Consider the following 26,145-nt stretch of genomic DNA (forward strand, 5'->3'; position numbering starts at 1 on the left):
AGGCAATATGCTTTTTGTTGTATGTGTTTTAAGGGTAAAGGAAAACACCCTGAATCTTGTTAATAAAGTTTCACCAAAGTGAAATCAATATTAGGCTTATTTCCAGTACCCTATTTTTAATCTTGTATATTCTTGCCCTATTTATTTGCCTTATTTATGCAGTGTTTCAGCTCTTCCTGTGGCTCATTTCCTTTTAAGGCCATTCTCCCTTCTTGTGATTGGCTACCCCTCTGAGCTGTGTGTTGGCGATGACCATATTGTGTTTTCCACTCTCAAGAATAGAAAAAAGTGCCTGAAACTGAGCATTTAGAGCAGTCTGAAGCCTGAGCTTGATTGGATTACCTTTACAGATGCTGCCCCCAACATTGGCCATTATAGACATGTTTAATATGATATAAGCACCCAGCATTGGAACAGTACACATATGTAGCAAAAAATAGGGGAAAGCAAAATAAGAATAAAAATAAATAAACATTCCAACCCCATGATGTGTTTAATATCCAAACAGCTGTTTAAGAGACACTTCAGTATCTATCCTCTCATCAGAAGCCACTATATTTTTCATAGGTAGTGCATAAGCCTGCTAATCTGCTCTGTTTTGACCTGTAAAACAAAGCACACACACACTCACACATTTTCTTTAGTTTGTTGCTGTACCGGTGGTTTTAACACCAGTGTTTAATCTGTGTCACCACCTGAGATTGGGATGGGGATGGGGATGTAGTTTTACTATCCACAGTCTCCTGGTGGTTTTAATATTTAATTGGAGTATCAGAGTAAGGCGTCCCGCTCTATGGGCTGCTTAGCCCTGTTAGTCGTCTCCTCGGGCATCTCTGTGTAGCTACAGTGGCAACATGCACCTTCACACTTCTCATTCTTATAAACAAACTATGCTTAGTATCACTAACAAGGACAATAGGTTAACTGGATACATCCAGATTAACTGCAGCACGTCATTTTTAAACTATTGTACATGCCACCTAATATCACACTTGTACGCAGAAAGATGTGTGCTGCCAAGACGGCTGAAAAAGGTGCACTTACAGTGAGCCTCTGTGCGGCATTTGACTCATTACCTGATGTTTGAACATCAAAGTCAGAAAAAGCACAACCTCTCAATTTATTTGAAAGAGTTTTCTATTTAAATACAGTTATAGAGATAGTCCCCCATTTAGGACTACTTTATGGACACGGCCTCTTTTGCACATCTCGTTTTGTATTTTTTGTGTAATCATTTATTATTATCACTGCAGCTTATGAATCACACATCACTGTCTTTTGTGATGCCGAATTTGTTTGTGATCTATCACAAATAACAAGAAAACGCATAGATTTCTGTCAAATGAGGCAACACAGACTCATTGCCTTTAGGCATGCCGATCATGCTTACTGCTGTGCTCCGTCACCCTCCAGAGGCTCATTGTGAGGCAGAAAAAGAAAAGGCTGCAATATCTTAACAGATGTTTATCCATGCTGTTTAATAGATACATCTGTGCATTGAAAATAGTGTTAATCAAATACCAAAGGTAATTCGTATTAAGGAGCATATTTAAATACAAAGTCCATAAATAACTATCAGTTGGTAGGCTATTCATTCAGGAAATTAATAGACGCTGGGCCTTGTTGCCCCTGAGAGAGAAAGACAGAGAGCTGCAGAGCAGAGGAAGTAAGAGAGAAGAATAGAGTGTGTGTCTTTGTGTATGTTTTTGTATGTGTATGGCTGTCCCCGCGCTTGTGTTTGTTTGTGACCTTGGCTCCAAACTAATTATGTGCAATGCACCAGGGAAGCCCATGCTTCCCCCCTAATGCTTTCTAAACAATCTGACGGAGGCTGAGTGCCTCCACGCCATAATTAGTTGGTGATCCTTGCTCTGACCTCGTCTCAGACCCTCTCACATCCACTATACACTATTACACTTAACTGCGGCCATGAAGGTGGGGGTCCAGGGTTGGCGGGAGGCAGAGTTTGTCTGTGCAATTACATTTGCGAGCTGCCTTCTAAGCACCTTATATATCCAGTGTTTTGTGTGGAGCCTGTGCCACACTGGTGTCAACTTGTTTTGAACCAACTGGTGGAAAGTGTTTAAAGTTTAATTGCATAACAATGCAGAATAAACTTTTAAATGGGGATGTTTGAAAACCACTAAATGGTTGGGAAATCTCATGAAGAGAAATGTGTCTTCTTCCATCCATCCATGAACCACAGCTGGTGTGCTTTTCTTGCTATTTTATGTAATTACCTGGTGTACAGTGGAAATACTTTTCAAAGTGTCCTTTTTTTAAAACTGTAAATTGGCCATTAGTTCTGGTTTTAGTACTTCACCACCACGCTTCTCTCTCACCTAAAAGTGAACAGAGTATTTTTGGCTGTCAATTCACTTAAGCGGCTTCTCTAATGAGCTGCAGTTTTAATTGGCAGCAGTGCAGCCCCCGCCTCTAAAGAGCATGCTGGGATGAAAGATAGGTTAGAGAGATCCAGGCTATTCTAATTTTCATGTTTTACAAAATCAGATGGACAATTTATTTTGTGAGGAAACATGACCGCTCTTGTTAGTCTTCACAGTTCTCGATCATAAAAATGTCAACAGATGCCTTCTTTAACCACTTGGGATTTTAAAAGGAACATTGCTCATGTTAAGAGCATGTGCTCTTGATGTGTGCGCTACCACACACACACTGCTTTACTGGACAGTGAATGGCAGTTTGATGGTTAAAGGATTGAGGATTGATATTTATCAGTCTTGGCGTGACCTATTAAGTGCTGTTAAGTGGATGCGCGCTTGTGTACTTGTGTGCATTTACAACTGCCTCAACGATATAACAGCACACAGTCCGACGCGCTTCTCCAGTCCCTCTTTTATTGTCTCCTATGGTTTTGATACGCTGGCCCACTCTTTAATGTAGGGGAAGGAACTAATACCATCGCACAGATAAGAGCTGATGGTTCACAAAAGCAAGCATCAATTTGACAGACATCATGTAAAAGCCTGCTATGTTTTCCAGCTTAAACTACGGGCCGACTGATATCGGATTTTTTAGACCAATACCGATATCTGATTTAAAAATCCTGTTACTTTTACTTACTAAGATAATGCGTCAGTCCAATTAAAAAAATATATATATTTAGTTTTATGTTCACAACAAGTCCTTTTTTCCTCATTTGCTCTTTTCCTGACTCTACTTGGATCAGCTGGTTGTATTTCTGGTCTTCTGCCAGTAGGGAAGTTGCCATCTGGTGGACAGATTATGCAACATCAACATCAATCATATCATAGTTGATAGGTGTTTCTACTTTTCATTTCCCAGCTGTTATAAATACCATACCAATATGGCAAATAGCTCATATCGGCTGATATATCTGCCCCACTAATATATGAGTTAAGTTATAACCTCCCTGTATGTTACATTTTGAGCTCTCATGTGTTAAACCTTTTATGCTGCTTTACTAAAATCTGTTTCTCACGAAGTGTTTCTCAGAAGCACTTTGTAATATTAGAAAAGTGCTATATAAATAAATGATTTGCTCTTTTAAAATAAAGTTAAGTCAAGGTTTTAGTTTATTTCAGTTTGTGCTGGTTGTGTCTTCAATTTAGGCTTTGCTGTGTTGTCAGCTTCTATGATGGTCTTTAATTTTACTTAAGATACACTGAAAAGCTTAATAAAGGCAGGAGTTAAAGAGGGATCATCTCTTTAGCAGGAACGGGAAATACAAGTGGACGGCGCTCATGCTCATTTAGCTGTTGTGTTGTTTATACTTTATTCTCTTTTTATATTCCAACCTTGATCATAAAGTGATATTTTTTCATGTATACTCCATATATTCTGGTATTAAATATATAGGCTCAAGTATCTAATAGTTTTTTGACATTATCCTTCACATCTTTCTTTGAGTTCATCTCCACTGAAAAGCAATTAGGAAAAGCCATAGATAGCATTTTTCTGACATAATGAAGGAAATATGACACAATTAACTGAGTTACTTACCTAGACGAAATTGTTCAAATGGGCCTAAATTTGTTACTTTTTGATTTTCCAGTCATATGAGTCAAGTGTTTTTCAGCCTGCCTGGATCTCTAAGTTGATACATGAATACATGATCTGTAAGAATTACAATCAATGTATGTATTCCTTGAAAAAAATAGGTTCTACAAATAGCTACATTTCACTAGTTGACACACAACTCTGTTAGACTGCCCCGCCTGTTGCCCCACTCTCTCTAGCAGCCAATTAGTCTTACACTGTTCTAAATTGGACAGTGCCTCTGGCTAACTTTACTAATTTAACTTGTTAAAATGGTTCCATATCTCCTGTTTCCATGAATCTAAATGAAACCGTCATCTCGGCTAATATTGCATTGTTGATTTAAACATGTCTTCTTAATCCTGGGCCATAATATATTATTAATGCTGCAATAAAAACGGTCAGTCAAAGCCTGAGTAATTTAATATTTGTCATTTTACGGCACGGACAGCTCCCACCTGCATCTCTTGCTGTCTAGCAGCTACAGTATGTGGCTTCCCTGCACAGCCGGGGAGCCTGTGTCTTACCTGCCGTGCCCAGCGAGGGAAATGAAGTCAAAAAGTTTAAAAAGTCCATTATTCCGCCAGCACACCCCCGAGGGCTCTCAGTTTTAAAGCCAGCAGATGAAAACCTGCCTTTTATGCTAATTCTGCAGATATGCCTTTTGCAGCACAGGCTCTTAAATGTATTTTCCCAGCACAGGACCTAACTTTGAGATATTTAATTTCGCCTTGGGATGTGAACTTGTTAATACTTCAGCGGTTGTCTTGACAAATGGAGGTCCTGCATGAAAATGTCTCTGACCCCTTTTAGGTTAAAGTGCCATGCTTGGACATGCTACTTTGTGCTATGATGCAGACTTTGGAAATGCAGATTCCCCCCCCCCGCCATCAAGCACTGCATTGGTGCTTTAAATTTAACTTCTCCTTCTTGTGGAGTCGTGAAGGGTTTATTAAAGTTTATTAAAGTTTTATTAAAAGTCTCAGCAGGAATAATATTGGGCAGCTTTTTCAGCACTTTCAGGATTTTATATACACACCGTGTGCTGTATGCCAAAGTTGATCATTTCCAGAGGAAACTATATATTGTCAAGCCCTAGTCCCATGAATGCTTCTGCAGTTAAGTTATGACCAAATAAAAAGTAATGAAATGGTATGAAATACAAAAATATTAAACGGTCAAACGCTCCCTCTCTTACTACTGTGCATGAGCTGCCTCCAACTCATCCTTTGGTGCACGATCCAATCGTAATGTGTTCGTTCATTGTCAAGGCAACCATCTGTTTCCACGGTCGCAGTAAAGATGGGGTCTCCCCAGAGTGAGAACAGGGGTCCGAGAAATGACGTGTAGCAGACGGTAGCCAGACCAAACCAGACGCCATGTCCTGTTCTGGTTTCCCCAAGGGTCTCCTACCGTCAACCTGGGCTGTCACTCAGTGCAACACCTACACACACACACACACACACACACAAGGAGTGATCCGCCAGCTGGTGTGTTTGTGTGTGCGTGATGCTTGACAGAATGTTTGTGTGTTGAGTGTTTCCTAAGTTTTTTTAATGAGCCTGTGTATGTAGCCACTGTTGGAGGACAACTTAGATTGAACACATTCATCTGCTTTTATTTTTTTAATAATTTTCAGTTATACGTTCTTGTCCTGCTTCATCTGTTATTCTTTGACAGATTAAGTAGTATCAAATTAGCTGAACTTGTTTATGTGACGGGTCAGTGGAAAAGGAGGTGGTAACAGCTGCTGAGGAGAAGAGGTGAGGAGACAGACTGCAACCGAAAAATCAGACACAGAAAGAGTGGATGGAAAAAAATTATGTAATAAGGATGGTGGATGCTGGATGAGAACCTTGTTAGCAGGGAGACGAGCAGTGTTGATCATATTAGGGGGCATGTAAGGCCAGCTCCTACACTGAGGCAGTGTCAGAGTTCACTGATAAGTGAGAACCTTATAACCACCCCTGCCTAATATGCTGCTGGTTCTTCGTGTGCTGCCAAAACAGCTCTGACCTGCTGAACCTTGGAATCTACAAGACTTCTAAGCCACATATCCTGTGGTATCTGGAGCTAAGACATTAGCCGTGAACTCTTTAGTTCTTATAAGTGGCGAGTTCAGGCCACCACAGATCAGACCTGATCCAGCACATCCTGGTTTTGCCCACCATTCCTGCATCCAGTGACTTTCTACAAGAATTGTTTAGTTACAGCTAAATGTATTTCAGCTCAGTTGTTACAAGATAGTTGTTGTTCTTTGTCTCTGTGTGGTCGTAATGTGGTCTGGACAGTGTACTTAACTTAACTGACATTTACTTTTATATAAGAGTGTTAACTTCTTAACCTCTTGCAAAGTTGTTGAACAAAGGAATGATTTTGCATTCTATTTAATGTCCTTTTTTTAGACTCACTTAAGGTAATACAAGTGATTATATAGCAATCATTTGCAGCAACAGTCATATTATTTTGCACATTATATTGCAAAATAATATGACTTATGACCATATGACTTAGAACTTTGAAAGTGTAGGGAAGAAGAACTCCTGTTTAACAGGAAAAGATGTCTGGCAGAACAATGAAGGGGCAGCCATATGCTGCAGCCGGTTAGTGGGCAAAGAAAAATAGAGGAAAGAAAATTACAAACAAAGACAGGTGCTAAGTGACCAATAGGATGAGTCAGAGATGGGTATTCCTTCCTGTCAGGCCATTGATGTTTGCCTGCCAGCTTTACTGATAAATGCAGCTTGGTAACATCTGGATAGCAGTGGAAATGTATCGGGTGTGTTTGTTTTTAAATAACATAAATAGAAATGGTCCTAGCGCACAGCCCTGTGGAACACCATTCATAACTTTCTAATATAGCACACACAGCACTGTGCATATCCTTTAATCCCAGTCATGTATGATAGTTTCTGTAATAAAACTTTGCAATCAGTGGTATGTAATGTTTCTCTGAGGTCTAGCCAGACGAACACAGAACAGTTTGTTGTTTGAAGCCATTAAAAGATCATTAGTGACCTTCAGTAGTGCTGCCTCTATGCTACAATAAACTTTAAATCCTTACTCATACTCTCTAAATAAACCATTGATCCGTAAACGATCACATAAGTGATTTGCAACAACTTTTTTGTGGGTTTTTGTGTTAAAGGAAGGCTGTGAATGAGTCTGTAATTAGCTAAATCACCAGGATCAAGTATAGGTATTTTAAGTAACATTTTAATTACAGCAATCTTGCAATAGCTCTTATTGTTCGCTTCTGTGTTGAGCTGAATTGTGCAAGAGACGTGAACAGACCAGGTTACGGTCTACTTTCTTCAATTACCTAATTTCTTAGAAGTTACATAAGTGAGAAATGTGGTTTCTGTTAATAGTTTTAGGTAATTAGGGAAACGGGTTCAGATGTAGATGCTGGCCATTTAAGTTCACAAGGTTTTTAATTGTCTCTCTTATTTCTTTGTCTGTTGCCAGATACCAGTTTATAAGATGTAGAAAAAGCAGATTTGTACTTCAAACTAACATAATATAAAACAAAAAAGATGAAATGTTGTTTTTATATAACCTGTCTTGTTGGGTGGGGTGGGTGGGGGGGTTCTGTCTATATATCTCTGTATACTTTAATTTCAGAACTGTATAAATTGATATTTTCCTTTAGTCATTAGACATCCAGACTTCTCAAACTCTAAGTATTGACTAAAAAGAAGGAACTTCTGCAAGAAGTTTAAAATTGGCAGCTGGCAATTATCCAAAACTTTTTGATCAAAGACTAAATTCAGACGAATAAAAAATCAGAGAAAATGTTCAGAGCCAGCATGAAGTATGACATTAAAGATGGATCTCAGTCCAGTCTAAAACATCTTAAACTGATTGGTGGACTGCCATTCATTTTAGTATAAATATCCATGATGCTGGGAGGAGGAATCCCAGACTTCCTCTTTACTGTGAGCCTGGGTTCACATTTGGTTTTTACTGAAATTTTCATGACTTTTCTTGCAGCAACGCCAGCAGGTCTAAAACAAATCCTGAATGGATTGGCACACCAAAGCTTAGTATGAAAATCTATGCTTCCCAGGTAATAAATCCTTCTCTATAGGCGTTCATAACCATCTCATTTGTGTAAAAAATGGTCATATATGACAAGTTCTCCATTAACACGACACCACCGCTATTAGTCACAGCTCCTTTAGTGCTAATGAGCAAATGCTAGCAAGATTTGCTAGCTTCTAGCAAATCTAAGAAGCCAGAAACGGTGAATGTTTGCAGTTTAAGGTTTAATTTAAAACACACTGCTGCAGATAGCCTCACCAAACCTCTACCTCAGCCATAGCTCCTTGTTGATACGCTCTACTAATAGTCACACTTAGGCTTTTTTTGACAAAGTATTTCTGCATCTACTTTTAGAGAGAGGCTCATTATAAATGACTGTATGCTATTGTAGTGTGTGAAAGGGTGTGTCATTAATTCTGATTGCCAATGTTTATGTATATGCCTTAAGGTGACAAACATTAATATAAGTGGGCCACTGCTCTAATCCAAAAACCTTGAAGTGGACGTAGAGGGCTTGATGCAATCATAGCCCTCCTTAAGATTGAGGTCCCATCTCATATCCTAGATCAAAAAGTTAACTCAAAACACGTAGTCTCTCAGTTTGAAGACAATCTGACTCACACTCTGAGCCATCAAAGTAGTCACTGCTCTTTTAGCATGGTGTGTCTTTTGGGTGTTTTTTTTTTTTTTTAGTGATGTGCAGGTGCTGCACGATGGCTCTGTGACTAGCACAGTAATGTGGTTAATGAGCATTTGATGCTGACTACCTCATCGCAGGAAATTCTCAAAATAAAAAAAAGAACATTAATGTCTTTATTGAACTGCACTGCTGCACCTCAGATTTTTAGATGACCTTCCTTGTTGCACTGCCAGTACACGTCTGAGCTTACCGCTCTCACAATCAAGGCCAAGATGTTGAAAACAGCGTAAAAAATCAGCAGAATAAAATCAGCACAGTCCTGTAACTTTGAACAGCTGCCGTCTCCACCTTACTGCAATCATCATTTCTCTCTCTCTCTCTCCTCGCTCGTTCTTGTACCAGAATGATAGATCACTGGCTTGTCCTTCAGTCTTCTCTGCGACATTGTGTCCATTATTTTCTACTCTTTATCTTGACCTGTCATCTCTCTCTTTTCCTCCTCCTCCTCCTCCTCACCCTTGCAACGTTGGTTCTGTCCAACTTGCTGATAGACATCCGGTGCCACAAAAGGAGGCAATCTTAGTCCAGCATGGAGCCATTGTTGAGTCTAATAGAATGGACTGTGAGGTGAAGAGGAGCTATTGATTCGGCTGACTGAGAGCGAGCAACACAGTGAACAAAAGAGGAGAGAACGGAAGGCTGTTGACACCCGAGAAAGAGAAAAACAAGACACTTTATGTTTGCGTGACGCGCGTCCGTCCGTTTATGAGGGGCCGACCGGAGCAGTTCCACTAAGTTGCTGGGTCAGATGTGGTGAATGGACAGATGGTGAGGGAGGAAGAGAATGCATGAATAATAAAAGGGTGAGAGTTGATTTCCTCGTGTTGCCTCAGCTGATCAAACATCTGACATATTGGATTTGACAAAGACAGGAAGTGAGTGGAAGAAGGATGGGAATAAAAAGAAAGAAAGTAGAAAAGGGGACAAAAATATAAAAAAAGATTTAGGTGAAGACGAGAATTGGAGGGGGATTGAAACTGGGAGGAGGTGAGGCAACAAGCTATAGGAAGAGAAGAAGTGAAAGAGGGCAAAATGCTGAAAAAGAGAAGAAAGCGTGAGCATATTGTAAAAAAGTATCTTATTCTCATCACAGATATGTTTGAGGGAAAAAAAGAAAGATCTGACTCCAGTACAATTAGTCACAAAGTAAAATGCAGAACAGCATGGAACAAAATGAAACACCAGGGAACAAGCAAAGCAGAGGAGACATAATAGCTTATTCAGAACACTTAGTCAAGTCTAGCCTCATTAACACCACCAAAGTGATGAAAATAGACGGCGAAATGGAGAACATAAGGCGGGAGAGGAAATGACTTCTAGTAGTGGTGGGCGATTAATCGAGTTGTATTTTCAATTATGATTTCAGCTTCCATCGCTTATGAAAACGGGATAATCGAGATAAAACCATTATTGCCCTGCGTTTGTTTTTAAAAATGACATTCAACTTTTTGCATTGTGCTATCAATCTAGTGCATCCCGGTTCTTTAAACCGGTGCGCTTTTTTTCCTCCCGTACAGCTCAAATTCACCCATTGTTTAGCTTAGATCGAACAAAGATGTCAGAAAAAGCGTCTTTTTTTTGTGTATCTACAGCCAAGTTTAAAGGTAAAGTGTCACATTAAGAAGCCAGTTTGATTTACTTTTTAGTGGGTGTTACTTTCCCCCAGAGAATCCTGGACAAGAGGAAGTAGAAACTGAAAGTAAAGAAGGTTTCTTAAGTGAGCGTTGTTTGGGTAAGGCAAGACCTCTGTCTGCTTTATGACCCTCCCCCCTCAAAAAAACCCAACAAACAAACCAATAAGAAGAACCCACTGCATTTTTTCCCCTCTTATTTATTTGTTTTCCAGCTCATTTGGCTGAAGGTCCGACGATCTCATGCCATGCAGAGGCATCTGTCGTCTTTCCATCTGTTCACAGTTCACGTCGCTACTCCTCATAAAATGATCGCCTAATGGGTCCTCATACAAACTGTGCTCAGGTCAAGGTCGTGTGTGTGTGTGTGTGTGAGATTGATTTTTTTTTTGGTTGTTTTTTGCAAAACTCAATGAATTGTGATGGATTGTGAGCCAGATGAGCTTCTACTTAACTGATGTTCTGATTAGCGGATTTCTGTTTGAAGCTCCAAATAATCCACAGTTAAATGTAATAGTATAATGTAATTTAAAGTAATTGTAATCACAATTATAATTTTGCTATATTCGAGTAGCCAAAACAAACAAAAAAAAAAGATTTGGCGGTAAAATTTGAAAATAATAGTCTGGCAAAAGAAATTAAAGAAAAAACAGGGATTAACAAACGAGAACAAAGGAAACAAAGTAGAGAGATGGATACATTAAGGAAAGGGTCTTAGGTCACTGATAAACTGACATTATTAAAAAAAAACAACCTCATTCAAAGGTCAATTTTGATAAAACTATGGAAGATTAAAAGAGTGAGAATAAGAAAACACATATCCTTTCTGCTGCCTTTTTATGCTATTGTGTGCAGTCTGGCAGAACTGCAGCAGTGTTCCAGCACTGAGAGTAAGCTAGAAGAAAACTGCAAGCTAGCAAACATACACATAAAGAGTATGTGATAGAAAGTGGAGGGAAGAAAAATGTAGTTCGCTCAATGTTTTATGAGAAAGGAAATATATTCAAGTCATTTGCACAAGAAAAATAGAAGTAAAGTAATTGAGTTAAAATTGCCTGTTGCCCCAGGTTTGTCTGTTCAGCCAGAGAGAAAAGTGCCTTATGTATGACAAATAATTTACCTCTGGAAAGATTGTTTAAAAAAAAGAAAAAAGAAAGGACACAGGCATGAAAATGTAAAGGAAAACAATCAGAAATACCTGAGTGCGCCCGATGCACTTAAATGAGTCATACCTTTAACACAAGCAGATTTAGTGTTCAGCGCAAGCAATCATTTTAAAAGTTGCCAGGCGAAGATTGGGACCGACAAAAAAAAGTGAAACCAGTCAGACGCATGAAATAAGAAAAAATGTGAAGCAAACACAAGATTTTTTTTAAAAAGGAAGATGAAAATGAGAAAGAGATGAGGTTGAAACAACACTGGAAAAAAGAAATGGTCATGTGACCACAGGACTTTAAAACAAAGAAGAAGAGGGAGAAATAGAGAGCAAGAGAGGGGACAAGGCACAGGGAGTTGATTAAAGCCAGCAGCTTCAATAATGCAAATGTAATTACTTGTACTGGCCCTCACACTTGCTTAGCACGTAACCGCATTAACACTGGGGTGGTAGAAAAAGAGAGCCGGAGAGGCTCAGGACAGAAAATGGAGGCAATGAACAAATGTAAATGAGGAAAAAGTAAAGCGAAGTTGAAAGGTGGTTTAGATAGTGAATAGAAAAGTAGGATAGAGGACGTTGGACAACATTTTAGAGAAAGAGTGTAGAAGGAAGAGAAGGAAGGTGAGATGATACCAAGTGTCGGGATATCGGAACTGTGAGAAATACAGTTAAATGTCAGGGATAATCAGGGACACTGCTGGCAGCTGTGCTTTAATGTAGCTGTTTCCAAAACTACTGAATGAATTTCCTTTCCATCCATCCATCCATCCATTTTCTTCCGCTTATCCATTTCAGAGTCGTGGGGGTGGATCCCAGAAGGTGAGAGTCACCCTGGAGAGGTCACCAGTCTGTCACAGGGCTAACACGTACATACAGACAACCATTCACGCTCACTTTCACACCTGCGTGTAATTTAGAATTGCCAATTAACCCAACCCCATGTTTTTGGACTGTGGGAGGAGGAAGCTGGAGTACCCGTAGAGAGCCCACGCAGACGCCAAGAGAACATGCAAACTGGATTTTCTGACCAAAAGTGCATACACCACTATGTTTCATAGTTGAGTACAAATGAAAAGAAATGCGTTGCTATACCCATGTCCATAGGCAACAAAATACTGAACTATAGAGCTCGACTGTTTTGTCGGTGGGGCTGATAAGTTGGCCAATATTAGATATTTGTCAGTATATTCTATGACCATTAATAATGGCGTATTAACAAAGTTAAGAGACGGGTGATGATTTTACATAGTTTGTCCTACAGAGGTCACTCTGCAGTTGCAAACGCAACCGAGACTAAACAAGTAATCTGCAACTTGTTGTGACAATAAAACGCGATTATTTTTTTTAATGAAATGTAACATTGTTGCATTTGAACTCAGTAAGGCTCATAAATAACTATGCATAGCAAATGTTAGGTAAATCTTTTTATTCTTTATGCATCTGAAAGGAAAAATAGGATTTTTTATTTATTTTTTTAATCACTAAATATTGGTGTCAGTATAAGTTGGGCTCTGGTGAACTGGGAGCTTGGGTTTTGAGAAATATGGGAGCATATATTTAATGTTTTTTACAGCTAAGGAATAAAGCAGTGGACTAAAAACATTTGTGTAGAGGTATGCTAAGAATAGTAAAAGTTGCATTTGGGGACTATAAAGTGGTGGAAGGGTGGAAGGATGGCGACTAAGGGATAAAAAAAAATAACTGTAGGAGGAAGGAATGCAGTTTTTACTCTGCCAGCCACTGATGGACTCAGGAGGACACGAGTGCCTCAGTTCTGCTGTGCCTGAAGGACAACTGAAGCTGTTTATTGCTAAATGACTTCTCTTGCCCACCTTTATCCCCCTTTCTCCATCTCATTTTCTCTCTCCCTCTCTCTGTCTGTGGGATGGTTTGCCACATCAGCTGTTCTCAGACCACACTGAAATGACCCCTCAAGGAAACGTAATCCTCATTTTGTGTGTGTTTGGACGTACACGCACACACGCGCAAAATGCTTATGTGCTGTTTCACACATGGATTGTATTCTGCAAGTTCAACTCACACTGCCCTCTGTTGTCATTTTATTCAACTTTACAATAAAAGTCATAATATACACACACTCATTTAATCTATCAGCAACCAACTAGTGACTTGCTCTACCTTGTAAAGAGAATGTTTGATGGGCAAATATGGCTTATGTTTAAAGGCAGCATGTATTTCTTTATTTTTATTTTTTAAACACTTGGCTACTTTATTCAATAACCCAAAAAGTTTTACAAAAGTAATTTTTTTCCCCGCCTAAGTTGGCCTCTCTGCAGCATTACACATTGAGGCTACCTTTGCTAGCTAGCATGATTATGTTACATTTTTAAATTTATATAGTAATACTACTTTATATTAACCTGCATGGTTATGCTGCATTTCCAAAACTATATATGCAACTACTTTTTATCACTGTATCTAGCATGGTTGTGTTACACCTCCAACTGCATACTGAGGCTACTTTTTACTAGCTAGCATGATTAGGCTACACCTTTTAAACTATATAGCGCAGCTACCTTTTAGTAGCTACCAGGTTATACTACACCTATATGTAAAATGAACTCTCCTCAGTGCCTGTTCTTTGCTAGAGCTGATTGACTGCAAAGGAACATGTAATGAATATAAATATAACATCAATGTGAATCAAACAATAACTCTGTTGTTTTTGTCACATTAAGAGCTAGCTACTTGAAGAAGCATTTCCAAATTCTCTTAATTTCCTTATAAAAAGGCACACATAATAGCTTTTGACCATTAGCCAAAATTAATAAAATAAGATCAATATTATGAGTCAGAATGTCAATGGAAACAGTAAAATAATCACTTCTTATTATGTAGCCTTTTTTTGAGCACATGACAGTAAGCTAATACTTGAAAGTCCATTTAGAGCTTTGCAGGCTTATTATGGATCTCTTGAGTTTTGGTTTTACTTGCAGCTTTATAAAACCATCTCTTCTATCATTGAATTTTAAAGCTGGATTTATTCAGTTGAGATGTGGCACAGGAAATCTTTAAAGGATATAATACCTGACATGAAGAACTTGGTGATAAGTACCTGCACAACAAATTTGAACCATTCAAGCCTGATCTCCCTCTCTAAGAACCTCATTCGTAATCAGCCCTTTACTTTGCCTGCAAGGTTGGAGCCGCAACTGTTTTGTTATGGCAATATTAGTTAGGTTGCCCTTTTCTTTATTTACAGTTTAAAAATGACTCAGGCTTTGTGTGAGGTGTGAAATAGGCTCTGGCAAACACTCAAAATTTCTAATAGCTGCAGCACATTCTAAAAAAATATATTCTGAAAGACTAAACAGAAAATTTCAGACCCTTTAACTGTGCGCTGTGATACACAGACGCTCGGGCCAAATAGCTGCGAAACATCAATGTGAATCAAACCGCATTAGTTTTCTCAATGAGGGATCAATTTCACGGCTTGTTGAGCAAATTACAGAGAAATATGACAAATATTCCTGTAATAAAATATCTGCTTGATCTCCTTAGCTTGTGCTTTTATTCCCTTTTCCCTGTACTTTGTTGTTATCTAGTCACTTCAGGTTCACAGGACTTTTATCCACTTGCCAGTCTGACCTTCGCACTCCTTTTTCCCGGTTGCTTGTGATGATTTATACATAGTGTTTGAAGGCTGTTTTGTTCTTGCGTTCATTTTCTTGGGGAGTAAGCGAAATGCATAAAGTACCAACAAACATATTAAAGACCAACTATTTAAAGGTACTTTTACTGTTGCTTTATGAGCCTTGGGCCATTTTGACTGTGTGCTTTTTCTTCTACTCAGGACAACTATACATTTGCTCAGCCAGGCATCCAGAAAAAAGTCAAGGCCCTAGAGGAGCTGGTCAGCAGGATTGATGGTGAGTCATCTGCCTCGCTTCCATCCGTCCATTCATTCATTCACCCATCCATAAAGTACTTTCTGTTCACTACTCTTCTGCTCCGATTTAATTTCTACTTACCTGTTCTTGCTTTTCTGATTGTTTAAGTTCTTGTCCATTCCATTGCTTCCTATATTACCCACTTATTACCCCCTTTTTTAAAATAAACATAAACACCTGCTAATTAGTGCTAAAAAACAAAGAACATATACATTATGAGAATTTAATTCACCAACACCAAAGCACAAACTTATGGGACCATCTGGACCTCACAGTAAGCCATCTTTATTCTGGTACCGAGCTGTAAACATCCTGTTTTCAAGCTCGAGACCAGCCTTTTAACATTAGGACCCAGTCTCCAGGGGCCACTGGAGGGACTGCAGTTTCTTGCATTCAAGTGTTGGTTTCATTTTTCAGCTCCAGAGGTTTCTGCTTGGGGAAAATGGAGGGAGAATATGAAAAAAATGTTGTTTATTGTGCGTTTTCATCTGTTTTTCTTGTTTGTTTTTGCTTTTGGAAATGTATTGTTCATATCTAGAAGCTGTTTCCAGTCCAGCCAGGGAAATCTTAACTTGTATATTTATGTACATATATATATTAAGCCTATTGAGTATATTGGCTTCTGCATTCCCCCTCTAATAACATTAACCAAGTCATTAACTTCAAGTACCCTAGTAGGACTTTACTGTATGCATATAAATATCTGCTTGTTGCAGAGGGGAGGTGGAAGTGGGAGTAATTGGACTGATTTGACACTCTGCAAGGCACCGCAAATGTAAAATGAATAAAGAGAGAAAGCAAAAATAACTCAGCATGCCCTTAATGAGCCCACCCCCCAACTTTGAGTTAACACTTAAACTCTTTGTTTTTTTAAAAATGTACGTGTTAGAACAATATACACACCAGCCAGTTACATTTGCTTTCACACCTTAATTCTTCCAGGCTTATCGTCACTTTCTAATGACTTGACATGAGAATTGTCTCTCACTAATTTTCATTCCACTCGGCTGTCTGGAAACGCGTACGTGCTAGTGACTAATAGCACAGACCAGAGGCCTGCTGAGGCCTGGAAGTTAATGTATGCACACCGAGTGTACTCATACGCAGCTCAGTGACATTTCACACACGCTCTCAACTCGGTGTTAATTAGCAAAGCTACTTTTCCCTCTCTGGTCCCGTTGTCTTTTCCATTTTGTCCAAACAGTACACACGTTACCTGGTTTGAAATAGTTTTCCATCCAAACTTTGTCACTTAAAACTCGTGCGAGGTTTGCAGCAGCCCCACGATGCATTGTGCAAAACAAGGGCTTATCAAAGCAGGCTTTTGTACAATGGTCATGTTCCCGGCTAACCTTGGTGCCGTCCCACCACCCTGTCACCCGCTCTGTCAGCCACAGGGAGGGGAGGACTCATCCTCTGCATCCAAATGGATGGAGAGTGTGTGTTTGTGCGTGCGTGTTTGTGTGTGCGCAGGAATGTGAATGTCAGAAAAAGTTAGCGAGCAAATGCAGGCCTGTCTGTTTGCATGTGTGATTGTGACAGAAGAGGTCCAATGAAGAACATGCACGTAAGATGGGTGGTGTGTTTAAAAAAAAAAACACAAAAAAATTGTGCGTACACTTGTGTGTGTTTGAGTGAATACACAGACACACACACACACACGTGAAGGGAAAAAAGAGGAAGAAAAGTCCTCCACCTCATCTGCAGTCCATTTCACCCCACCCCCACCCACAACAGCAACGACATAAAAAAAATGACTCGACATCTTTACTGTATCTTTTTCCATAAGTGCCCTGTCATCATAGTGGGGGCAGAGAAATTTTATACCTCGCTAGGTTGACATTACCAGCTCTAATGAGATCACAGATAGCTTTTATCTTGTGTTACGGGATTGTTTTTCGCCCTGCTGTTGACATAGCATCTGTTTTGAGAACAATAGCCTCTCATCTCTTCCAAAATGACCTATCAGCGCTTATCAGATGCAGGTTTATCCAGAGTGGTGGTATTTTGATAGTGGGTGGGGTCTTGTCTTATCCTAGCCCCTCTGAAATGTACCAATATTGGTATCTCACTGCATCTGATACAAGTCCTAATGTTTTACTTTTATTTAAAAAAAATGTTTTCTGTCATTCTGTTACATTTTAACCATAAATTATAGTTCATCTTTAGGCTCAATAATTTGAGATTTGCTGATTACTTGCTGCAGACGATCAAAGATCTTCTTTTCCATTAGAACGAGATGGTAACTTTGGCTAAAGGGCAAATGAAAATGCATCAACTGTTACTGTGCGACACCGCTGTTCTGTTTGAGCTCTGTGTCGGTGTGTGCGATACAGGCACATCAGTAGTTGATGAGATATTTATTTGAGATGGAGAAATGTAGTAGTGTCTTGATCCCATCTGAGGGTTTTTATTGTATTATTGTTTGCAGTACTATACGAGGAAGAACAAGAGTTTCCTTTTCTCTAGTTCTGTACAATGACTGCATCTACCTCCTTCTACAATACATCAAGTAGATGTAGAGAAAGCATAGCCGTCACTGCACGTACAGGAAACCTGATTTGTTCCACCCATGTGGAAAAAGGGCCTTTTCTGTCCCTGCCTTTCAGAATAAAAGCCTCAGATTGCTACATAGTTTGTTTGCTGTCCTCCAGAAGAGGGAAAAGAAACTTAGTTAATAAGCAACTGAAGAACATCTTACATAAATATAATGAAGTAATTCCAATATTTCCAATATTTAAAACAAAATATCGTTTCTTTGATTTCATTAGATTTGAAAATGGAAAATGTATTTTTCTTTTCAATTCAAGAAGGAACAAGTTTGTTGTTCATGTATTGAATAAATATTAATATAAATATTTTAGAATATTTCTGCAATTAGAAAAAGTTAGAAACACAAAGCAGAGTGCTCTAAAACAAAAGAAACAAACTTTCATAGTTCATTAGAAGAAGACAAGCCTACATTTGTATGCAGCACTGTTATCGACTTAATCAGCCAGACCTCCTTTTTTAATCTTTTGCACGAAGAGGAGCACAAATATCCATCCTTTTTCTCCCACTTATCCTTATCTTAAATAAAATTAAATAGTTTGTATTAGTGTCAGGTAAGAAAAACTTTAAAGCAACACCTCTAAGAAAAAGATTCATTTTAGTGATGGAGATGATTGAAAGTTTTAGCGGATACGGATCTTGTAACTATAATATTCCCTATTAATGCTACTGTGAACTAATATCTTAGTGGGTCCAATGGAGAAGAACACTTAGAAAGCAGTCGAAATTAAGCCTGGTTTAATGGGGGTTAGATATTGTTCATAACTATATTTCAGACATATTTGAAGAACAATTTCAGTTAATAATTCACATTTTTACCAGTCAAAGTGTTTGAAAAACCATGTACTGACATTTAGAGGAATTTGCTGTATGTGGCTAACTCCAGTAGCTGCTAACATTAGCACTCAGCTAGTTCCTCAGCAGGAGCCTATGCTACATGCAGCTGCACTGCTCCCTTTGCGTGGATTTATGCCAGTTTGCTCTCACACAACTGTCTGCCATTCTTTCTTATTGTCTGTTTTGCTAATTTTAAAACTAATTGCTTTGGCTTCAGAACCATCTGAGATCAAACAGTTAACTAGTGAGGGCAAGAATAATTAGTTACAGAGTTACAGAGAGTACAGTGTTTCATGACTTTCATAAGACAAACTGAGTAAACGGTATGTCATAATAAAATTGCCTTTTCTTCTAAGCAGAAGGAGGCGGTGAAGTGACCAAAGGAAAAGTGAAATGGTAGTCACTGAAGGGAGAGGCAAGAATACTGTGATCAAATGACTCTGTGTTTGTGTGCGCGCGTACTCTTTTCCTGTGAGGTTTGTGTTTAATTACAGTGACACAAATTTAATCCCAGAGAGAAACAAATGGTTCTGGATTTGTGCCAAGAAGCCCCGGCCTGTCCTCAACATTTGGTCGATTCAGCAACGCTAATCTTTGGTGTTCACCCAAAGAAATCCCCAAAAATGTTATTTCAACATCGTGACTGCATTCAGTATATTACAGCCCTGGACAGACATGGATATTAAAACCACTCAAATAATCTTTTTTGTTCTCCATGCACTTTATTTCTCACTCAGTACAGTATAGGCTCACATTGAACTTGAAGCAGGGAGACCAAAAACAAACCGCAAGCATTTGTTAAAAATCAAAGATGTTTATTACTTTGCTTCTTTACTTTGATTCGTGGAGTTGAAAGAGCTGTTGACATCGTTTGTAATCTTTTACTTTGAGACGCCTTCATTTCTCCCTCTGCCTGCCCGTCCCTCGGTCGCTCCTCCTCTGTAATTATCCTACTTTTAATAAGTGACGCTAACTCCCATTAGCCTTGCTTAACGCTAGCACATGTTCCTCCTCAAAAGAACAGCCAGTCTGTCAGCATGTAATGTTTTTCTGATCTCTTTATCGCTCCCTTATCTCTGTCTGTGTATTTGTTACATGCAAGTGCATTAGCGCGAGTTCATCAACATGCAAATTGCTAAAAGGTGAATTTATTTATGCAAATGAGGGGATGTACTTGCAGCATGCGTGCCTGATTTTAGTAGAAAGGCTGGTAGCTGCACTGTGAGACTGTATTGCATAATGAGAAGCGAGGAAAGCTGTTCTCATATGTTTGGAAAAAAATCTTTAGCTAATTTGGCTTTCTTGTGCAGTAGTTTTGTTTTAGTATTTTATGTTCCCAAGATTTAAGTGTTTTTTAAACTCCAGCAGTATGTTTGGCTTCCTTTTGTTTTCCCCCTCGTCAACCAAAGGCCCCCACCTCCCGTTTATTTTTTTGACGCCTTATGTTCAGGCCAACTGTGATGCCATTTAACCTGATTTTTTTCTTTTTGTTTGCTTGTTTGTTTCATATCTTCCCACACAGTCCTCCACAACCCCCAGATACTATCAGTTGCAAGTTTTCTAACATTTTCTTTTTCAAGCGATTCACAGATTTCTTCACCGCAGTCGTTTCAAACCCTTCTTATCCAAAGCCTTACCGCCACGGTGCAAATCTGCTATCTCATTGGTCCCTTGTGTTTTCAACTTTTGAGGGCACAAGATGTAATTTTGCATATTACGTGGCCTTTCTTTTATGCGAAATAAAAGGGAAAATAAAAGTCTGCTCTCGCTGTGGTTTGTGCTGATTAAACTTTTTCATTTTATAGAGCTGCGTCGTGCAGGAGAGCGTCTGTGTAACAGTTAAACAAATAAAGTGGGATTTGGGGAAGCTAAAGACGCACACAACAGCCAAGTTGTGTACACACAGCATGTCCGTCTAATTAGTTTACTCCCTACAGAAGGAACCAAGCCTGTGTCTGAAGCAAATAAATCTTAACTCCTTTATACTTAGGTACAACTTCACTGCATACCATTTTAAGATGAGATAAGATATGAGATACTTCAAGCCATATTTGGGCAATTATTTTACATTTTTTTATTCTGTTACAGCAGTTAAAGTAATATTTTAAAAAATATTCATCTGTCCTTCTGCCAGCAGAGCTGAATCAGTCTGCTAGAGAAAGTGGGCCAGAGGGTGGTCAGGATTATCCGTGATGGATAACAGTCGTTTCAGTGACCTCCTCTCCACCACAGCTTTAAAAGTGCACAGTTGGCAGCCAATCGCAGAGCAGCCTTCCTAATCATTTTATCAGTCTGTCGGTGTCACCTGCTCAATGCTGCTCCCCACAGCAGACCCAGTCTGTGGCATTTGCCTAACTCATTTGTTTTTTTTCAGCTTTTTTTGTTTGCATCTGTTTGAGCGAATGATGAGTGAGAAGTCCTTCACTCTTAATCTGAAAGTTCAGTTGATGCCTTTCAGTCCTCTTTGTGTTTTCCTCACTATATCTGGGCAGGTTGCTATTCTGGCAGTTCCTCATATGATTCAGTGATCTCTCTCTCTTTCTATCGCTCTCTCTCCCGGGTCCGCAGTTGGCAACAGTAGCTCAGGGACACTCTAACCAGAACCTGCAGCAGGTGAAGAGTGGGTCATGTACAGCTATGCCAAGCCCACTGAGGCTACAGAGTGGAGCAGGGACTACTTTTGGCAGCTGCAGTCCAATATGGTGGAGTTGGAGTTAATCCACAGGATGAGAGACTCACTGGAGAGGCAGCTAATTAGATTGCTAAGTTATTTATTTGTCACAAAGTACTTGGCAGCCTTATAAACGCTTATAAACATAAAAAATTCATACATTCATCCCTGCTGCTTGGCAGGTACAGACAGTGGCAAATGCTGACTAGTCGGCAAGATCACGGTTATGAAAAATGAAACGCTACACTGTAAATACGCCAAGTACGCGTCAAACAAAAGATGAGCAAATTCCAAATAAAATGTCTGTTTTAGAAAAAACAAAGACCGCAAGATGCTAAAAGCATAAAATGAAAGGGAGAGGAGGAGAGGACAAAGAGAACGTGCGAGTGTAATTACTTTTTAAACCAAGCAAGGCAGAATTGGCCTCATCAGCAGAATCCGGGGAGCTTCTCACTAGTCACTGTACGACCTCTGACCTTCTACTGTCCGACAGCCACAGGCTACGGTCTGCTGTGGAGAGCAGACTAGCCTGCTCTGTGGCCTCCGTCCTAAACTTTAACCAGCAGTTGGAGGGAAGACAAGACTCATCAGTCAATCAGTGTCTATGAGACATGTCATCCTCAACCTCCCCGAGCCCTTCTAACAACCCTGCCCAGTGTGCTGAGCGCTGTGTGCCAGCCAGACGGCTAAAAAGTCACGAGTTTAAGCGCCTCACTTCTGGGTTTGTTTTTTTTCCCTCTATCATTTTCGCTCTCCCACCCCACCACGATATCATCTCATGACAAACGACTCTTCCTTTCCACCACTCCCCCACCCCCACCGCGCACCTCTTCCCCTTTGTGTTTGGTGAAGCCACTAATATTAGGCAGAGCAAGTTCATTAGTGTAATTTAACATTGTCTAAAGTTGTTCCACTCTCTCCCTCTCTGTTTGGCAGCTAGCTCAGATCTGCCACCATGATGCATTTGCCGTTAATGAGCTAGCCTTGTTTATGCTTTTACAGCAGCATGTGATAATTAAACTGCAGAGAGGAGTGTGAAATAATAGCTTTGTGTTTACTTTGCGCCTTTGCTCATGTGGTGGAGTGTGTGCATTTCTGTTAGACATGTACGTTAGCAGAGGAAGACATGTGCCAATCAAGTGCTGGAGACCAACAACGTATGTGGTATCTTGTCTATAAGGTTTTGCCAATTAAAGGTTAAAAGCTGAATTTGCGTGTGTGTGTTTGCGTGCTTGTGCATGCCAGTCAGCCCTGATTAAGAGCCCAGAGTGTGAGGGAAAAGGATGGGATAGTTCCTTGCTAACTGTTTTTTTCCCTCATAGATTCCCTGACAGCTCTGTAATTACAGCTCTATTATGAAGTGTGTGTGTGTGTGTGTGTGTGTGTGTGTGTGTGTGTGTGTGTGTGTGTGTGTGTGTGTGTGTGTGTGTGTGTCTAGGAGAATGAGTGTCATGGGTTTGATGACTGTGGAACAGCGAGTCGCTGAATATTGAGTGGTATTTTTAATCTTTTGTTATGTAAAGGCGCATTAAACAAGCATTTATCAAGAGCAGAGGAAGGAACAAAGGCAGCCATTCTCACTGTCACTCCCTCACACACGGCGAGCTTTTCTTACATTTTCTTTTTCTAACAGACGTTTCCGTGTCTCATCCATTTTTCCCTGTGAGCATCGGTGCCAACGTGCCGCGCCATGACACTGACACCGCAACCGCATATTGAGAACATGTTGAGATGCCAGATGCAACATATGGTCTGTTTTTTTGTTCGGTGGTTGGAGACATGAGCTGAACCAATTGTAGGAAGAAAAAACAAAACACAATTTTAAGGGTACGAGGAGTCTCCGAGTTGGCGCCTGTTGTTCAGCTGTTTGTCGGGGGGAACTGAGCAGCAGTGATGCCACAAGAGTTAAAATAATGGAGGAAATTAGAATCCAGCTTACCTAAAATAAATGTCTGGATCTTCATTACAGCAAGTTTCTGCTGCTTTGAGATTGCTTTATAGTACGTAGCCTGCTGTGCTCCTTCACAGAAATATGGCGTAAACCGCAACTACTACGATAGGTCCGTTTGGTAGCAGTGTACTGTGTAAGCACAGTTTATTGATTGGGGCAAGGATGATGCAATTCAGACACACCGGCACACAAGTTTAAATGCAAAAAACCCACAAAAACACAACTTTGCTCGCTACGGCGTGCGCTCTGTGGGGATTTAATACAGGAGTAAAAATCTTTTAAAGCCTTGGCCTCAGGGCAGCAACCAAAAAAGGAATAAAAAGCTAAGGTGTTGTCAGACGGTACCTATGTTTTCATGATTTTGCATCATGGCAAACTCGGTGCCTCTTTCACTGTATTTACCTGCATGCAGCCAGGCTCTGCTCAAACAGGATTGGTCGGTGAAACTTGGCGGAATTGCAGATTACAGATGGAAACCTGAGCCAAGAGTTTTGCCTCCTGCCTACAGATAATGTATCTGCACATCTGTATGCACATAGAAATTATATTAACTCCACATGCACTCTAATTGTGCTAGATATCACTGCAGTCACCCCCCATGTGTATTACTTCACTTAGTGTGCTTTTTGGAATTATCATTCTATTTAAATCCATGGGAAAACAAAACACAAACACTGATTTGAATAGACTGTTTCACAAGCTTTGTCCATTTCTGTAATTTTCTGTCTCTGCAGTAAAATAAACACCACTGATGCAGAGAGGTCAGGCTGATGGTATAAAGCTTAACAGGAAGTTGAACCTCATCTTTAGAAATCCACTGAAATGAAAAATTTTTGAGGACAAAGTGTCTTTCGACAAGGTTAAGGTCACATTTGACATTTGCGTTATTCAGATTGACTTGGGTTAGAAGTCAGCATAATAAATTTTTAATCAGTTCCTGCTCAAAGCAGTTGTGTCAAAGAAATAATTACTACACGCCCTATACGTTACATACATCCATGCCTTGGCTCCTCACCTCCGGATGCCATTGACCTACTTTATATGCATTTCATTCCTCAGCGCAGCGGCCTGCAATTGCTTTAGAGGGTTGTTTAACAATACAATTATACTTCCATTTTTCATCCTGGTTTAGCTTTTCTGAGACAGTTTTGATAGCTCTGTAATTACATCTCTGTTATGAGGAAAAGGCTGTGCGTGTGATAGTGACTGCAGCAGTAATTAACAGAGAAGGGAGTTCTGAAGGAATCTGTCTAGCTACATACTTGTTACTGTCACCTTTACCATAGCTAGAGTTTTTTTTCTTTGCCGCTCCGTGCAGCATCTCTGCTGTTTTACTTTTGTCTTTACACAGAAAACTGATGGAAAAAGTTCAAATATATATTTTTTTATTATTATTATTTTGTCAGAATCTGTGCACCGCCACATGCAGCAGTACGAGGTGGAGTACCTGCAGTTTGCCTTTCGCTGGATGAACAACCTCCTGATGAGAGAGTTGCCACTACGATGCACAATCAGACTGTGGGACACCTACCAGGTACAACCGCACGCACAACAAAGTTACTGTTATTCTGCTTTCCTTTTGTTTTCACTTTATTTGTATGTGTTTGGTTTGCAAGTTTTCAAAAACTTGATAATCTCTTACTGTTTTGATATCAATTACATCTCAGCCAGAGCAGTATGATGCAGCATTATATCGACATTCTTCTTTTAACATTACAGATTTTCTCCAGGGTGTTCTTGATTATACAAGGCTGGTTGTACAGCTGCTTAGGCCCACCGCACAGTCTTGCTAGTAAAAGTTTACACTTCAGTTTGACAGAGGGATGTTATTTGTTCATGACATAGAAATGTTTAAAAGTGGGAATAATAAACATTCCTGAAGCATCCGGCAAAGAAATCTCCATGTGTGAGACAAAAGTTTTACCTGAGTTAACTTATGGCTTAATTTTTATTTATGTGTGAGTGCCAGAGTTAAAGCTCCTGTTGACCTTGACGTCAGACTGTGAGAGACAATCTTAATCTCCTTCAAACAAATCTTGACTTTTTCATCCTGATGTTTTTTTGTGACATTTACATTGAGCTTATAAGCCAGCTTGTAGAGTCAGAGACAAATTTTTAACCATGATCGGAATGTTTGAAAACCCACATAATACTTGCTTATGTGTGTATATACATCTATATGTATTTCTAATCCACAGATGTAAATTAGCACAATGCACATTTATTGAAGACAGGCCTTAAAAAGTCTAAAATTGGCTTAAATTTACATAAGATTTGTAAAATTTTCACAATCACCAGACTATTGTTACTATATATGATGTTGCAGGAGTTATATGTGATCTCAATATTATAGCCATACTGTTTTTGAAGCATCCACAGTATGATTTAGAAGGCTGTAGAAGGAGAGCAGCCAGTAACGGTTAACCTCGACCCCACATACAGTGATTAAGGATTCAGCATATTGAATATAACTGTTTGGATATTTTATATAAAAGAAAGAAAAAACAATGTTCGTTTGTTTGGTTTTTAAGTCGTACCATTTGCTTCTTTATAGATTTCACTACTGTTTTTAGGTTTTATATATGTGAAAAAAATATTAAACCTACATTAGGTAATTTATTGGTAGCTGGTGTGGGCATGTATTTAAAAAAAAAAAGGGGGTGGGACTTCCCAA

General features: G+C 39.5%; 1 protein-coding gene across 3 annotated transcripts in view; it reads left to right on the plus strand.

Moving 5' to 3' along the window:
• tbc1d22a (TBC1 domain family, member 22a) overlaps positions 1-26,145 on the plus strand; it is a 157,359-nt gene that overhangs the window by 92,665 nt on the left and 38,549 nt on the right. For all 3 annotated transcript variants that reach the window (XM_039601206.1, XM_031758505.2, XM_031758503.2), the window contains 2 exons: positions 15,366-15,441; positions 24,878-25,005. In XM_039601206.1, coding sequence (XP_039457140.1) covers positions 15,366-15,441; positions 24,878-25,005 — 204 coding nt within the window. The remainder of the gene's footprint in view (positions 1-15,365; positions 15,442-24,877; positions 25,006-26,145) is intronic.

Source organism: Oreochromis aureus, linkage group 17 (genome assembly GCF_013358895.1).
Source record: "Oreochromis aureus strain Israel breed Guangdong linkage group 17, ZZ_aureus, whole genome shotgun sequence".
In the NCBI taxonomy this organism is placed as follows: Eukaryota; Metazoa; Chordata; class Actinopteri; order Cichliformes; family Cichlidae; genus Oreochromis; species Oreochromis aureus.